The sequence below is a fragment of the Larus michahellis genome, chromosome 1, assembly GCF_964199755.1.
Source record: "Larus michahellis chromosome 1, bLarMic1.1, whole genome shotgun sequence".
Classification (NCBI taxonomy): Eukaryota; Metazoa; Chordata; class Aves; order Charadriiformes; family Laridae; genus Larus; species Larus michahellis.
The window spans coordinates 1,350,037-1,367,872 of NC_133896.1; the positions used below are offsets into that span (position 1 = coordinate 1,350,037).

A 17,836-nucleotide genomic window follows, 5' to 3' on the forward strand; every position below is an offset into this window, starting at 1 on the left:
GAGAAATGGGGCAGAGCGGACGGCGGTGGCAGGCAGAAGCTGGTTGAACTGGCTAAAGCGCGGAGGAACGGGGCGGCTGCAGGCAGCGACGGAGAGGAAATACCGGTTTGGTGCTAGGGAGGTTCCAGACCCATCTCAGGGAACCGACCTCCTCTACGTTCGTTAGCCGCAGCCACATAAAAAAAAGGAAGAGGGAGCGCTAATGGCGCTCGCTCGTTAAGCTGGGACGCCATAGGCGCGCGGAAGAAGAGAGCGAAAACCGTCGGAATTGGGGCAAGGAAAAGTTGTCCGCTTCTGACCACTTGCGGAAGGGCTCGTCGGAGAGTTAACCACAAGAGACTTGACCGAAAAGTAAAATTACCGAGTAGAAAAAAATCGGTCCTCAAACCAGGACAAAGCCCCGAACACCGACACGGCGAGGTGAGGAGGACGGCAAGAGGTGCCAGGCCCGGCGCTGCCCGCACGCGGGGGACGTCACGATGCCCCTGGACGTCACGATCCCTCCCGGAGCCGCACGGACCTCTCGGCCCCTCGCGCTGAGGAAGCCAAACGCTGGGGCGGGGGAGCCCCACGGATCGCCCCGGGGGAGAAGAAAACACCGTCTCGGGGCTGAAAGAGCTCGGCTCGTTTACGCCAACTCCAGGCCGGCTGCTTCCCACCTGCCAACGCAGCCGGGAATAAGCACCCGCCGGGGAGCTCTTCTCCTTACGGCAATGCCGGCGGCAGAGGGTGAGCATCAACTGGCTGAGAATTAACCGGGGCTGGAGATCAGAGGGTTTCCAATCCCAGCGGCGACGTTTCGTAGCGCCCGACACGTGTAAGATGCTGGTTTCGATGTGTCCGACCAAGGGATGAAGGCTGAAGTTTCTTTAAGTCAAGAACGAGACTCATCCGGCACCTCTTTCCGTGGGGAACAGCCGAGCCAGTACGGACATTTATGGAAAGGATGCAGCAGGAGCCACCACAGGTGGCTTCTAAACTCTATTTTAAGGCTGGCAACCCACCAGCCGCACCTCGGGATACTCCCCCCGCGCGCTTCGCCCGCCGCGAGGAAGACCAAGCGTCCCGGCGAGGCGAGCCTGGCAACGGCCCCCCTCTGCCGAAGCCCCGGCTGGGCACAAATCGTCTCCCCCAAGGGCGTGGGAAGCCGTTTGTCACTTGTCCTCCTTCAAGAAATTCGCAGGAGAGACGTCAGAGTGAAGGAAAACACGGCGGATTCCAAAAATACCTGCGGGCGGGCGGACGGACGGACGCGGTGACGGTTAATTACCGCGCCTGGCCTTCCTCCGTTGACTTACTTGTCCAGGTCCTCGCGCGCCACAGCCATGTGGTAGGCACTCTCCAGGGTGAGGACGCCCTGGAAAAGCTGCAGGGCCAAGGGAAGGTTGGTCTCCACGTTCTCGATGGCGTAGAGGGCTGAGCACACGCAGTCCGAAGCCGCTTCGTGGAGGTTGGACGACGTCTTGTCTTGTTGCTGCAAGAAAGGAGAAGAGGAGCCCGGTGATTATGCACGAAATGGGACGGTAACGGGAAAATTAGCCTTTCGTTGTCCTTGAGATATTTTGTAGAGCTTCTGCGGAGCCGCAGCCCCCGAGAACCCCCTCCTACCAGCCCCGCAAAGCCTCTGTGCTCCACCACTGCGGACGCCCGAGGTCAAAGCTGACCCTCCGCGGCGGGATCCCACCGCGTCTTCCTTGGGAGAGGCAAGCGCAGGAGGGAAAACGCCAACCGAAATCCAGCCGGGAAGGAAATAACCCATCGTGCTGCTCGTTACCCGGCTGGGTCGTCGAATGTCCCAAAAGCTGGAAGGGACCCATCGGGATCATCGAGTCCTCGGCAAAGGAGGAGACGAGGTTTCTCACAAGCACACGGCAAATATTTCTCACTGCGAGGGTTCGGGGCCGAACAAGCGGATTTCAGGTCCCGCCTGGTGGATGTTTATAGCGGTTGCACGAGGCTGATTTAACGGGCGCCTTTAATGGCCCCCGCGGAGCCCTGAGTAATTAAGGAGGGAGCCGAATCCGGCATAATAAGGAGGAGGGAGAGCAAACCGCGAAGCGAACAAAGAGGCGGCAGCTCTGCGCGCGCCCTTTCGCGGGAGATCCCAGCGCATTCGGAAGACAATCCGCGGTGCCGCGCGAGGGTGGAAGGAGGGAGGGAAAAACGTGGGATTTAAAAGCGCCGTCGACACAGCGAAAAGGAGGAGAGGGGCGGGAAGATGGTCTGCTCCGGGAGCCCTCCTCTGCGTCCCTCGTTAATTAAATCGGCACCACGGAACGGATGCAAATGAGGGATCCTGTCTGACGAGGGGAGGAGGAACAGACAATTCCCGCGCCGCAGAAACCTCCGTCCTGCGGGAATTCCCTCCTTTCTCTTTGTCCAGCTCACCGCCCTCCCTGCGGCAGCCGGTCCCCCTCCCACAGGGCAGGAAAACCCACCCCAAACGACCTCCAGCGGGTCCAAGGTGAAAAGTGGCAGAAAAGGAATAAAATACTGTTTTATCGAAAAGTCTGGGAAGAAAACGAAACAATACCCCCCAAACCCAGTGATTTTAGTATTAAGCAAATGCAGTTTTCTTCAACGACAGACAACTCTCTAAAGCCAAAACCCATCAATTCCTAAAGCCACGGGGACGGCAAGCTCGCGTCACCGGGGCACAGAACAGACGGGTTTTGCTCAGAGCCCCATAGAACCACCGGGCTTGGAGGAAAGGCCACGCACAACGTGTTTCAGGCTGAATTTCTCCCTTTCAAAGCCTCCGTACGCTCCGAAGTCCACCCAGCGCCTACTGCGACAGCAGCGGCAACCCACGGACGCGGCCAGAAACGGCCGTTTCTCAAGACGTGAACACCTTTTATTCCGCTCCGAGCGTTCCACGGCCATCGCAGAAGAAACGGAACCGGCTCCTGCGTGAGCTAGACAAGACATTCGCTTAATACAGCCTCCAAACCTGGTGATTAGCGGAGCGGGAATAAGGAGAGCAGATATAAATAGGAGATTTAACAGCCTTTGAAGGTTTCTCTTGACGCGCTGTCTGCTGGCGAGCGCAGCAGCGGGTTTATGGAGACGAAAGGACGAGACAGGGCAAGGCGGCAGGAAGGTCCCCGCGACCCGACGCCTCTGTCCCTGCGGCAGCTCCGCTCCCGTCCACGGGAAAAAGCCGCGATTCCCAGTAAAACCAGGCAACGTCGGAGTCTGCCCACGAACAGGGAACGCTGCTCGCCTCTGAGCGCACCTTCTCCGGGTCAAACCAGGAGGTGGGCAGGAAAGAATAACCCTGAAGGAGCCGCAGCGTCTCTTTCCTCCATGGAATAATCAAAAAAAACCACCCAGGTGGTTTTTTTTTCTTAACTTCTGAAAACTCTGTCGGTACTTTCCCCTCCATCAGTCCTGTCCCCACGTCACAAATCCTGAACTAAGGACCAGGCGCACGGGCAGAGGAAACCCTTAAGCGAGCTTCTGGTCCCACCCTGGAGAGAGCAGCCAGTATTAGATGTTCCTCACGGGCCGCCTTCGCAGCGTCCCGGGGCTAACGGGAGGCAAGAAGAGCCGTGGGAACCGGCGGGGCCAGCCCGAAGAGGGCTCTTGCTCCGTGCTGCTGCTCTCCCGAGGTCCTCCAAGGCGGACAAAAGGAGGATCATCACGTCAGGAGCACAGAGCCGGTGCCGCGCGCGGAGAGACGGCTCTTCCCCGCTTCCGAGCGGGGCCAAAACTCACCTTCCGTACCCGCGCAACGCCCACGGGACAGCAGCGCCGCTCCTCACACCCTCTGGGACGTAAAAGTGACGCTCTCCTGGCACCCAAGGCCCCCCACCCCACCTCGTTTCCCCAGAGACATACTCACCAGCACCTCGAAGAGGAGTGACAGTAACTTGCTGTTTGCCATGAAGGTGCTGTCCAGGACACCCAGGTTGAACCAGCTCCCCAAGCACCGGAAGATTTTGATGAGCATCTTCTCATCGTTGCCCGCTTTCTCCACGCACGTCATCTACGGCAGGAGAAGGAAGAAGCCCTGAGGACCCCAACTCCAACGCGCAATTTCGCGAGCGTTGGAATTTAGGTCGGGTATTAGGTAACGGTTTTCCACGGAAAAGGGTTGTCAAGCCTTGGAAGAGGCTGCCCAGGGCAGTGGTGGAGTCGCCGTCCCTGGAGGGATTTCAAAGCTGGGCAGATGCGGGGCTGAGGGACGTTGAGTCAGTGGTGGGCTTGGGAGCGTTGGGTTGATGGTTGGACTTGATCTGAAAGGTCCCTTCCAACCTAGATGATTCTATGATTCCAAGCAAAATAATAAATAACTGTTGCAAGCCATCCTGGAGTCTCTACAACTGGTATCGAGAGCATGTCCATGGCCTACAGGAAAGGCGGGGACAAATGTCTTAGCAAGGCCTGTAGCAACAGGACAAGGGATAATGGTTTTACACTGGAAGAGGGGAGATTGGGATGAGATCTTGGGAAGAAATCCTTTGCTGTGAGGACGGTGAGCCCCTGGGCCAGGGTGCCCAGAGAAGCTGTGGCTGCCCCATCCCTGGAGGGGTTCAAGGCCAGGTTGGACGGGGCTTGGAGCAACCTGGGCTGGTGGGAGGTGTCCCTGCCCAGGGCAGGGGGTGGCACTGGGTGGCCTTTAAGGTCCCTTCCAACCCAAACTATTCGGTGATTCTATGACCCGTCACAAGACAGAGGGCCTGGGGCAGTCAGCAGCGATCCCTCCAAGAGGGAAACACAACTTCCAGCAATCACACAACACTCTTGTTCCTACGTGGAAGCTACGCTCTGACCAGAAGACACCTGAGGATGCCCCCACCAGCAGGGAGGACTCTGCATCTACCTAGGGTGCCCACGTCCCCACGCTGGTTTTGTTTTCAGGAACACGACAGTTCTGCAACCAGCCTCTCAAGAGCACGTGGACTTTGAGCATCCTCTCAAAGTCCACATGAAGGACGCTCCAAGAGAGCGGACCGCTTCCAAGATCCCCGTCGCCCAGTAACGTCGCCCTGGACTTAGTAAGAAGTCGGGCCAGAGCCAAAAACCCCTCAGTCGACTTCAGCCGCCGTTAGAGACGCAAGAACAAGCAGTTTGAGCGTCTGCATTCATTCCCCGGCCATCGGTTTTCTGCAGGATCCTGTCTCAGAGCAGTGGAGCGCAGACACCACCGAGTTTCATATGTGATAAACTCCTAAACTCACTCAAATCTCAATTTAGTATTCCTCACCACGCAAAAAAAAAAAACGCTGCCGAAGAGAGGATCGGTCCTGAGGGCCAGACCTACCCCAAAAGCTCTCCCGAGGACAGCCCCGAGGCACCGTCGCTGTGTCGTTCCAGTGATGGCCAACACTTCTGCCGCACAGCAGCATCCTCACCAAAACCCGACCCCAGGGAAGGCCTGACCTCGCCGGGCTGAGGGAACCGAAGAACGGGTGGACGGGCAGGACCCGGAGAAGGATCCCAAAATCCCTTCTCCCAGAAGAGAGCGGAGACCAGCCCAAGCAAGCCTACGAAGGAGCGCTGCCAGAGATCCTCACCCTCGCTCGACAGTTCAGTCCTGAAGGCGGAATGTCCTACTTCCTCATGGTCCCTGCACAATTTTTTAAAACCCCATTATTGTAGGTCAAGAAAGTGAATTTAGCCTTCAAATCCATAAAAAAAGTAATTTAATTTTGCTCTTCAGGTGCTCTTCCGTGCTGGGATTTACCAAGAAAGCTGCAGGCAGACGCGGAGAAGTCTGAGGAGAGAGTCTTAGGACAAGGCTACGGCCCTGGGCGATCCTCGTCTCCGGTAGGGCTGCGAGCCACCGGAGCGCGGTGACGTGTCCTGTCTCACCGATGTGACAGCCGGACTTCTCCGAGCCGTCCTAGGAAGAACGCCGAGGGCTGGGGCCGGCGCGGAGGGATGGCACGGCGCCGGGGTTCGAGGAAGGTGACAAGAGTTTCAGGAGCGAGCGAGGACTGGTTCAGAGACAAGTCAGCCCAGGGAAAAAGCGGAGCCGGGCTCCCCTAACGGCGGTGGTGGGAAGGGCACGGGCCTCTCCTGGGACACAAACGGCTTAAAGGGGGAAAGAGTCTTCTCAAGCCGGACCCGACCAGAGGACGCAGCTCAACTCTGTGTCCTGAGACATCCCTGATCGTCGCGATCCCCCTTCCCTCGGAGTTCCCGGAGTAAGGCCGGAGGATGACGCCTCCTCCCCAGGCCTCCACGGGGAACGTCAAGCGTTGAACAATCACGGAACTGTAGGGGTTGGAAGGGACTTCGGAGATCAACCCCCTGCCAAAGCAGGGTCACCCGGAGCAGGTTGGACAGGAACGCGTCCAGGCGGGTTTGGAATGTCTCCGGAGACGGAGACTCCACACCCTCTTTCACAAACACGAAACATCCACCAGAAACATCAGCCGCCCTCCTACCTCTATTCCAGCTGCTCTCCGTGGCTTTCTTAACCACGGACCCACAAAAAGCAGCGTGAAACCAGTAGAGGGACCTGCTGCAAAGCTTCCAGGCCAGGTGCAAACTTAAACCGAGCCCTTCTTACCTCTACTCCGCCTTTTTCCCCCCAGTTAAACCGAGGAAAACTGCTGGGAGCTGCGTTGGGTCCCACCCGAGAAGGCGACTGAGAGAGGGAAGGGATATCGGGGGCTGCATCTAACACCCGAGAGGCAGGAGGGGCCGAAGGAAACGGCAGGTTACGGGAGCCCGGAGGAAGACGAAGCGATGCCCCGCAAGAGGCGAAGCTTCTCTGGGCAGAGAATCAAACCCCGGGGCGGGGGGACAGGGGACATCCCCCCCCTTCTCTCTGCTCCGGAGAGCGAGCCCGGAGCTTGACGCCGTATTTCTGCGCAGCGGGGTTGCTAGGGACGTGCCACGATGTTTGAGAAAAGCCAAGAAGTACCCCCACCAGTTGAGGAGAAGAGAAGATGGTTGGTGACAGGTCAAACTAAAGCCCTACAGTTTTGCTCGTCAAAGAGAAGGAAATCTAAAGGACAGTCTAACAGCAAAGGGACGGAGATTCGGCATAAAAACACGGGGCATTTCACGCGGATAAAGTATCCTGAAGGTGAAGGTTCCTCCTGTCTTCACCGGCCACAACTCCATCACCAAAGGACGACGGAGCAGCAGGGCGCGAGGGAGGCGGCTGGGGGAGACGGGGAGAGCCCAGCGCGGGGCACGGAACGAGGGGGCCGCGGAGCGGGGAGACGAGCGCTGACGAGGCGCCGCAATTAAACGCGGCAAACCTCGACTCCGTCTGGAGCAACGGTGACATCAAGCAGCTGCTCGGAGGAGCTACAGACTTGATAGGCGCTGCCGAGGGCACGTTATCTTTCCTTCTTCAGATAAGCGGCATGAAATGGTCAAGGTTAAGGGGAAGCTCTGGAGGCTACGGCACACGCTCCACTGGAAGCCCGAGTCGGGGATCAGGTTGGCCATTCATTCACTGGGCTCAAATAAGACTGAAGAGCGTGAAAAGCGTCGCCAGCGAGGAGTATTTCTTCTCAGTCCCTGAAGCGATTCACCTCAACGCTTGCTCTCTGCTCCCCAAACCTGCCCTGATTTGGGGCCCACAACAGTCTCGTTCTTGGGGTTGAGTCTCTCCGTTGGGCCAATACTGAACGTGACCTGCAGCTAAACGCACGACCTCGGCTTATCACACAGCGGTCAGAAATTAGGTATGTACTGACGTCTGAAAGGGGCGGGAGAAGAGAGAGAAATCACAGTTCCGAGTACCTGAATGCCCTTCTTCTAAGAGATATGTATATGGAGAGAGACGTGTGGATCCGGAGAAGATCTGGAGAAGATCTAAGGGAGATCTGGAGAAGATCTAAGGAACGTCTAAGGAACGTCTAAGGAACGTCTAAGGAACGTCTAAGGAACGTCTAAGGAACGTCTAAGGAACGTCTAAGGAACGTCTAAGGAACGTCTAAGGAACGTCTAAGGAACGTCTAAGGAACGTCTAAGGAACGTCTAAGGAACGTCTAAGGAACGTCTAAGGAACGTCTAAGGAACGTCTAGAGACCTACGCACACCCCCATAATAGGCTGAAGTAATTTCTTGCTTAACCCTCAACCAAGACAAAACCGCCCCAGCCTGCGCAGGAATCCAGTCCCAACCAACTGCTGAACCGACAGTCCAGGAGACTAAAGACAACAGGAACCTGATCGTGATTTTGATCTGCTTGGAACCAAAATATCTAAAATCAGCTTGTTCCACAGAGATCACGTCCGACCTGGAACGATCTGGATGGATCAGTGACGTGGAGGGGGAGAAGAAGCTGCATGAGCTTCTTTAGCAGTTGACCAGGTGGGTCTCCTTACCAGCAGAGAGATGACCGTGCTGGAGTAATAGGCCAAATCTTCTATGATTTCGGTCCGACGGTTGGCTCCGATGCGCAAGGATCGGCTGTGAACCTCTTCTGGCAGCACCGTGAGGATTTCCAGCAGAAAGGGCAGTGATGTAACGTCATTGCTGTACCTGAAACGACGGGAGGAAGGACAATGCATGACGGCAGGTGAGAGCCAGGCAGGTGAACGGCACCGCGAGAGACGGAGGGGCGTTTCGAAGAGATTCAGCACAAGGCTGATTGCAAACACGCTCCGGCGTGCAGCTGCAAGGGCAGAGCCCTGTCGAGAGGAGCCTCCGTCAGTGGATTAGCTCAAATTTTCAACAGAAAAACAGCAAAAGCGTTCCCAGCCCATGAGCCCATCACGCCTAAACCTCATGAGGTTCAACCAGGCCAAGTGCAAGGTCCTGCATCTGGGTCGGGGGAACCCCAAGCACAAATCCAGGCTGGGCGGAGAATGGCTGGAGAGCAGCCCTGAGGAGAAGGACTTGGGGGTGTTGGTGGACGAGAAGCTCAACACGAGCCGGCAATGTGCACTGGCAGCCCAGAAACCCCCCGCAGCCTGGGCTGCATCCCCAGCAGCGTGGGCAGCAGGGCGAGGGGGGGATTCTGCCCCTCTGCTCCGCTCGGGGAGACCCCCCTGCAGTGCTGCCTCCAGCGCTGGGGCCTCGGCACAGGAGAGACACGGAGCTGTTGGAGCGGGGCCAGAGGAGGCCCCGGAGATGCTGGGAGGGCTGGAGCCCCTCTGCTGTGGGGACAGGCTGAGAGAGCTGGGGGGGTTCAGCCTGGAGAAGAGAAGGCGCCGGGGAGACCTTCCAGCCCCTGCCAGTCCCTAAAGGGGCTCCAGGAAAGCTGGGGAGGGACTCTGGATCAGGGAGGGGAGCCACGGGACGAGGGGGAAGGGTTTTACACTGGAAGAGGGAGATTGGGATGAGATATCGGGAAGAAATCCTTTGCTGTGAGGGGGGTGAGCCCCTGGGCCAGGTTGCCCAGAGAAGCTGTGGCTGCCCCATCCCTGGAGGGGTTCAAGGCCAGGTTGGACGGGGCTTGGAGCAACCTGGGCTGGTGGGAGGTGTCCCTGCCCAGGGCAGGGGGTGCCACTGGGTGGCCTTTAAGGTCCCTTCCAACCCAACCCGTTCTGTGATTCTAAGTGACACTGCCCAGACAAACCACGTGCCCTCCCGCTACAGAAGTACGGCGGGATCATCACCCAACAAAAGCAGGGATGCGGGAAATCGCGGAGGCTCAGAGCGGTGCCTGCGGAAGCGCGCACGCCCTCTCCGTTACACCGAGCCACAGACAGCCCCACCTCCCCCTGCCACCATCCAAAACGCTTTCAATTATTAATCCGGAAAGAAAAACTGCCCCATCGTCAGGCCGTTCGCTGCTTCCCTGCTTTTTTGGACGGCGCAGGTCCACCCGCTCCGCATTTACTCGAGGAACACCGTAGAGTTTAACGACATAAACAATTACTTACTTTTCAACCAGTGTTTGTACACAGCCTTTCCAAGAAGCCATTTGCAGGGCAAGGTCTGCTATTGCTAAAGCAAGCTGAAAGGGGAAGAGGAGAAAGAAAAAACACAGCTAAGTGCGGCGACCGACGAAATCTGCCCAAAAAGCCCAGGGAGAAAAGGTGCTGCGACCGTCAGACCCGCGCTCGGCAGGATATTAATTGCCAATATCCCTGTGATTAACTCCATGTGGCCGCCGACGGGGTGATATTCTCCCCCCGGGCTCTTTAGGGGCCGAAGAGGCACCCTCGCCCCAGTCTGTGCTGCGTCGGACACCCCCGTGCCTGGGAATAACGGGATAACGGGAATGCTGTATAGAGAACGGAAGGATTTCTGAAACACGCCAGCGCCTCGGGAGAATTCCCTCCGGTCACCCAGGTCGTTCCTGGCCATATGGATGTTTTCTCCCTATTTCCGAGCACAGGGAAAACCCCAGGAGCAGCCGTTCCTCCTCTCAGCCTCTCCAAACAGCAAACTATAAAGTAACTGATTTAACGAAAGGACCCAAATAACGACGGAGGGCAAACAACCCTGCGCCGGGAGGCGCGACCGGGCTGGCTGCCGGCATCGTCCTCCTCCGTCCTGGAGGAAAAGCAACCAAGGGAGACCAAGGGCTTTGTCTCAGAGGTGACAAAAGCTGGAGGAGCGTGACCTGCAGCACCTATCCCCCCACCGCGGAGCTGGCGATTTCTGCAAGGACGGGCTGTGAGACAAGCCTGGCCACCAGTCGGCTCTCAACGGCAAATTAGGACTCAGGGGTCCAGGTTTTTTCCGCTGAGAGCAGCCTGCGACCCCCCTCGCTCGCAGGCATCGATAGAGCGGCTCCTTCCACCCCCCTGCTCAGCCCCCACCTGAGTGACGATGACCGGCGACAGGTCTTTCAAGTTCTGGATGTGGGAGAGCAAAGAGTCCCGTAAGGAAGCGTGGGAGTCCGTGGGGAGTTCGTAGAAGGAAGTCTGGATCTTCATCTTCATGGTCTGCGCCGCGAAGTAGCAGGACTCCACATCCTGACGGATCTGCAGCAGCTGGTCCGAGATCTCCCAGGCGTGGACCTGGAGGGAAAAGCACGGCACCTTCAGCGAGCGGGCGGGGAGCAACCCCAGCGGGTACCAACGGGACAAAGCCCAAATTCCCCCGGACGAAAACACATCCTCTCCCCATAAATACCCCCGTAATTTTTCCCCAGGAGTGTCCACGCGTGTCGCCGTCCCAGCTCGGGCGGCGGGGGCTGGCTAACGAAGGCGACACCTCCCCGACGCGCTGACGGAGGAGATCAGCTCCCAGCGCGGACCTGACACGGGTGGAGATGCTCGGGTACCACAATCCCTCCGGGAGAACGGATCCGATGCCCGTTCTTGCAATAAAAAGCAATAAAAGAGGCTTTTTTCGGGCTAAGCTGGAGAATTGCTGCGCCTAAACCCGGAGAGAGCCCAGCAAGGGAGAAACGGAAAAAGAAGGCTTGGATAAAGGTCTGCCCGGACCAAAATAAAGATAAGTAATTGCACGATTGAAGCCGCCGGGCCCGTCTAAGAGCACACACCGGGACGGGTGACTCCGCAGCGGGCTACGGATGCGCCGAAGAGCCTGGAGGAGAGACGGCAACGAGGGCAACCATCGTCTGCCCGGCCTCGGAGAGGCAACCAGCGGCCACCTGGCTGGCACGAGACCAGGAAAGCGCTGGGCGAGCCAGAGGAGCGGTGGCCACCACCGGGCAGACCCCTCGCCACCCTCGCCGAGATGCCACGGGGGACAAGCCCTTTGCACCCCCGGCACCGCTCCGACCTGCGGAGGCACCGACTGCCCGGGGTTTGGTGGGACAACGAAGCCAAATCGGGCAACGAAAAGCTCGGCGGGCCACCAAGCGTCACCAAACCCCACCACGGGACGGCGGGGGCCACCACCGGAGCACGTGGGCACGGCTGGGGGAGAAACCCTTGGATTTGGGGGTCTCCTGTTAAGGAACGAGATCTTCAAAGGACTCGGACGACTGATAAAATCCTCTTCCTTTCCTGAAACATCCGCAACACATTTTAGCTTTGCGAAGATCGCGTGGTTTTGCTTCTTTAAAATGAAAATTAACGCTTTATTTTTCCCGAACAGCCGAAATCTGCATTTCGGCTTGAACTAATCAACGCAGACGACCCAGCCCGTGCGCGGGGTTCCCATCAGCCCCCTCCTCGGACCCGCACCCGGACAGACATCCACCGCCACCAGACCCTCTTTTCTAGCACTGGAATTGCTACGAAAATCACTCCCTTGGACTCCAAAAGGTCTCGGGACTGGAGGACGGCGGATATTTCTAATTTTTTTAATGGTTAATGGCCAGCAAGGCAGGACCCCACAGCCACCACAGAGGACTTCAGCTATATCTCAAGTCTATCCAGGTCCAACAGCACAGCGAAGGGAAGGATTAAATAAATTAAACACATTCAAAATCACCTACAGTACCAAGGATTTTCTCCCTTTGCCTTTTAAAAAAAACCCCACTTTATAAGCAAAAACCCAGGCGGTGACACCAGCCACTGCCAGGGGTGGATGTTAAGGTTCTTCATCCACTCGAAGCTGCCACGAGGAATGGAAATCCCAGGGAAAAAAAAAAAAAAAAAAAAAAGAGCCATCCCCTTGCTCGACCCGGAGGAAACATCCGTGCAGAAAAGCGGATCCAGGCTGTTGCCTTCCCAGACGCAAACTTCTCCTCCTGAGCTTCCTTTGAGCTACGGAAAGGGGGAAATAAAAAAAAAAAAAGCTTTTTGGGATGCGCCGATAACCCCCCGAGGGACGCAGAGCCTTGTGCTGCACCGGGCCAGCCCAGAGGACGCGGTGATTCGGCCGAGCAACAGCACAGCGGGTACCGCGGGATGGAAAAACGGGGGGGGTTTTTTTATTGAAAAATCAGGTTTTGGGTTCATGAGGTCCAGGAGGTTCCGCAGCCCACCCTCTGGAGATCGAAGGAGAGCTCGGTCAGACACCCACAAAACCCACAGCGTGGTCCCGGGTATTTTTATTTTTACACGTTTCAAGCACCCTCCGCGCGCAAGGGCACCTGGGCATTACCCTCGCCCGGCCCGGAATGGTAAAATAAGACGGACCGATGTTTTATTTTACTGAAACACTGGGAATTTTCGCCCTTCGTGGACCTAAGGCGGCACTGAACACGAGCTGGTGTCTGTATAAGGCAGCAGGATTACTGCTCTTAGGTTTAACAGCGTTTAAAAAAAAATGCCAAATTCAACAGATTTGGACACCTGGAAGCGGTACTTCGGCATTTCCGAGCTCGAACCATGCGACGAGGCCGTGGCGTCGCGGCCCTCAGCTCCGACATCCTTCGAGCCGCAGGACTTCCCCGAATTAAATCCAGTGTGAAGTAAAACCTCCGTATTTTAAAAAAAAAAAAACAAAAAAACCAAAAAAAACCAAACAACCCTTCCAGTCCCCATTTCAGTCTTTTTAGCACAGGAGATTTCATCAAAACCTTTGGCCGGTTGTTCCAATCACACAACGGTTTGGGTTGGGAGGGACCTTAAAGATCACCTGGCTCCAACCCCCCTGCCCCGGGCAGGGACACCTCCCACTAGGATCAGGTTAAATATATATATTTTTTATTTTTTTTTAAAAAAAAACGCGGTCTGTCTAGCCTTGCCTTCCAGATGTCTTTGGAGTAAAGAGCCGCATCCGTAGGTGAGAATTCGATCCCGCGTCGGCAGAGCGCGTACAGAGCGCGCAGGGGTTCCGCCGACGAATCCCCGTTCAGCGAGCTCTCCCGCGCCCCGCTTGTCGGCTTCCGTAATTAAAAGCCCTCCACCTTCAGTTTCCCAAATGTAAAATGAACCCCGCACCTCTGTTTCCCCCCCCTGCGCAGGATCCCCCCCGTCCCCGTCCGGGGACGCCACGTTGGGACGCCAACCTTCCAGTTCTGCTGTTGAGACGCCTCCTGGGGATTCCTCGCTCCCCCATCCGTCTTCTGCCGCGCAGAGACCGAACAAAATTCATCTTGAGATTAGAAATAATCACCTTTCGAAACTTCTCGACCCCGCGGGGGCCCAGGAACAGCGACGGTCTCCAACACACCACCAGACGTCCCGGGTCCGCAGTCAGGGAGGTGCCCAGGGGTCTGCAGCATCTCGCACGGGGACAGGAGAACGGTTACCGGGTTCTTCAAGGCTTCAGGTCAAGGTCAGCACGATCCAGGCTTATTCCCAGCGAAAAAACAGCCTCTTTCGCATCCGGCAAAGTAAAATTCTGATTTCTTTATAGGTGACATCAGCCCAGGGCTCAGCTCCTGATTCCAGCTGCGGCTGCCCCATCCCTGGAGGTGTCCAAGGCCAGGTTGGACGGAGCTTGGAGCAACCTGGGCTGGTGGGAGGTGTCCTTGCGCATGGCAGAGGGGTGGCACTGGATGATCTTTAAGGTCGCTTCCAACCCGAACCACTCTACGATTCTACTGCCTGAAATTTTGCTGGAAGATATTTCTACGGCCTTCCTGTCCCAGCACGTAGCACCTGAGATGACCGTCAAACCCAAAAGTGCCCAGACGGGAGACAAACGTACGACCGGGAAACTCCGCGCTCCGGCGTTCTCCCCTCTCCCCTCCTCCTTGTAGCTCAACCCTGAAAAATTCAAGCAAACAACCGCGTCCAAACACAACGGGAAGAGCCCCAGAAGACGGGCAGAAATAGCGACAGGCGACTCCGCCGCTGCCGGGGGAGGGAGGGACGAGCTGCCCGCGGACACACGGCCGGCCAGGGGCCATCGGATGGTGCTCACCAGGCTTCGAAGCCTCCGAGGAGACTCTTTCCGAGCTGCCTCCTTTCAGACAAGCTCCGTTGCCGGTACCGGGCTTTGATCCTTCCTCTCCAGCCGTTAAATAAACCCTCTCCAAGAACTCCAGCTATTGCTGGCCCACAACTCGCCCGTAAAAACTTCAAAACGGGTAGGAAGAAAAAGTTGGACGTATTTCTGACGGAAACGTCCGTACGGATTTATTTATGCTCACCCCAGGTAATTCCCAAGCTAGGAATAAATAAAAAGCCCTTCTTGAGAAACGCAATAACTACACTTAAGCTCGAATCGCACCAGACCCTCCGCGACTCCTTTTAAAAAACTTTCTCGACTGTATTAACGGGCACAGGTTTTTCCGCAGCGTTCAGAATTGAACGATTACGCGCTCGGCAGTAAGCGTATACGGAGATCCTACCAAAAATGACCCAAAAAAAAAAATAATCAAAGCCAACAAGCCCCGGCTCCGCTATACACCCGCCTGGAAGCCGCTGATTCAACAAAGCTCCCGTCATTATTAATGGTTTGGTGATCCCTAATGACCGGCGGTACGAAAAGAAGGTATTTGCATGCCCCGAATTTACCGCGGCACGTTCAGAAATTACGTAAAGCCTCCAAAAAGTTGCAATAAATCGGCTGGCGCGTCCTCAGACAGCTCCAACGATGATTAGCGATCAATACGTAGGGGGAAAAAAAACCCACCCTGCAATAGTACGTAGCAAGAATAGACGTACACGGCAGCAGGACAGCTAAGGAAGACCTTAAAGAAACGTCAAGTTGGGAAATAAATAAATTCGTAGCCTCCGGCCGCAGCTATCGAACACCCAACCTGCATCTCATGGCAAAGAAGAACACACCTCGCCAACGACCGGGGCGCAGCCGAGCACTTCAGGTTAACATGATTTAGGGGTTTGTTTTCTGGGCACGCGACAAGAAAATATTTCCAAGATGTCCGACGAGAACGATTTTAGGTTCTAGCGTTGACCACCAGATCGCCAAAAAAAAAAAAAAAAGAAAAAAAAAGGGAGTTAAGAGCATCCCGCAGAATACAGGCGCTCGGGGGAAGGAAGACGAGGCCCCGCCACCATCAGATTGGGCACGGAGGATCTTCGCAAAGCGCCCCAAGCCTTGCGGATTTGGGGTTTTTAAATCCAAATTGCCTTCCCACCGAGAGCGCACGGCTACCGCGGGGCAGGCACGGCTCTTCCGCGCGCGTGGAATTCAGCCCGCCTTGGAAGTCTTGGAAAATAAAAGCTCGTTCTTCGTTTTCACCTACGAGCAGACTGGGCTCCAACTGGGTTTCCAGAGAGACCCGTGAGGACGAACTAACCCAGCCCGGGTGACAACGTCCCCCTCCTTAACCCTGCAGAGGGGACACCCCAAGGACCTTATCAGCTACACCAATCTTCACTTCCCAACCCAAAAATCCCCAGCCAAAGGGTTCCGTCCGGAGGCACCCGCCTTCTCGATAAAAACCCCAACCCCGCGCCGAAGGGCAGAACATTTGCAGCCTGACATTGAACACCGGGCTGAAACACGAGCCGGGTGTTTACACGGCCTTTAACAACAAGAGACGTAAACAAGGCGAGCCTGGGGACCTTCACGCAAAGAAAACGCCCTCCCCACACCCCCAAAAAAGCAGTATTTCTTTCAATTTTAACAAACGGGCAGACGAGGAGGCATTTGTTTCGAGACGACTCGTAGCGTTAGAACCCCAGAAGGTCACAATTGAAAACAGTTGCAAAAAACACCAAGTGTATTTTTCACCATTTTGCTGTTCGCTTTCTGAAGATCCATCACTTTTCTGCAGATCCCTCACTTTTCTGCAAGGAAAGAGGACCACAGCGATGCCGTGCTGGTGGCATCCAGAGGGAAGAGATCATCAGCTGGAGGACAGAAGCATTAAGATTCATGAATGAAGCACCACAGTAGGAAGTTTTAAATAAATAAAAACCTTCTTCCAAGATTTCTACAGAGCAGAATGAGTACTCCATGCCCAAACCACCCATACCCACGTCAAGCCTCCCAGCCCCATCCTCACAAAGCAGCCACGCGCTCACGTCGATGCCATCCCAGCCCCTACACAAACACGGCCTTGACGAAAGAACCTCGATGGAAAGAGCCTCCGCCCTGGAGCTGGGTGGAGACGGAGCTGGGAAGACGCGTCCTTCCTGGAGAGAAGAGCTGGGCCGTTTGCAGCTAGAAGGAAATTCAAAGAGGACCTCCACTGGGAGGTTGGAAACCATACGCGGCTCTCAAACCCAAGTAATGTTGCCTCTTCCACTCAGAAGAGGATGCGCTGCCCAAGAGGCAGAAGGATTTTAGGTAGGAGGACACATCTACCAGCCTTGGCGCAGAACCGCCTCCCCAGCTCCAGTCCTGGGCTCGGTCCCCAAGCCGTGAATCTCCAGGAGAAAAGGGACCGTCGCCTTCCCTGCAGTTACCTCAGCTGTTCTCCAGCCCACGCAGAAGGACCTACTGCTGGCACCGCATCACCTTCTGGCCCCCGGTACTATAGAGTGACCACCTACAAGAGAACGAGCTTACGGCAGCTAATGTTACAGCTCCTGAGTGACGCAACTGATTCCCACCACCTCCTCCTCCATCTGGCCCACCAACTGCCAGAAGCAACCTCAGTTTAGCTGATGAGACCCTGGAGACAGCGGAGATGGAGAGAGGGAACTGAAATGGGCACCACAGATTGTGAAGGGTGAGGGCTGGACAAAGAGACGAAGAACCACACGGACATCTCAAGGGCTGCCGTCATTTGATGGGAGTGTGGCAGGAAGCATCCCTCAACGAGCATCCCACGGAACTGCTCGCTGCATCCCATCGGTGCAGAACGTGAGGCACCGAAAGACTCGAGATGTGAATTTAAGAAAATTCATGGAGTTTGGCTACGCACATCTAGCCAAAGGGCGTGCAGATGGCTCTAAGCAGCTGTGAAGGCCCCAGCTCCTCCCTAAGCTCCAAACCCAGTTTAGAACGTGATGGTCACCAGAAACAAGTGAGTTCCACCAGAATTCAATCTCCTAGCACGGAGCAGGAGACCACGAGAGAGAGCGCTGCACCACATTGGGTGCCAAGGTTGGAGAGAGCTCATAACAACTCAACGTCGCTCACTCCAGCCAGAAACCTTCGATGACAAGCAAGTCCTTCTGGAGAAGCCAACCTGAGGAAGAGAAGCGTCCAGTCCATTCAATCCCTGCTGGCAGAAGGGTTACTC

The 17,836-nt window shown here is 56.2% G+C and overlaps 1 protein-coding gene across 2 annotated transcripts in view; it reads right to left on the bottom strand.

Moving 5' to 3' along the window:
* TNPO3 (transportin 3) overlaps nt 1-17,836 on the bottom strand; it is a 41,198-nt gene that overhangs the window by 16,490 nt on the left and 6,872 nt on the right. For both annotated transcript variants that reach the window (XM_074573119.1, XM_074573118.1), the window contains exons 2-6: nt 10,686-10,886; nt 9,801-9,874; nt 8,298-8,454; nt 3,845-3,988; nt 1,299-1,474 (exon numbers count right to left, since the gene is read on the bottom strand). In XM_074573119.1, the coding sequence (XP_074429220.1) occupies nt 1,299-1,474; nt 3,845-3,988; nt 8,298-8,454; nt 9,801-9,874; nt 10,686-10,886 (752 nt within the window). The remainder of the gene's footprint in view (nt 1-1,298; nt 1,475-3,844; nt 3,989-8,297; nt 8,455-9,800; nt 9,875-10,685; nt 10,887-17,836) is intronic.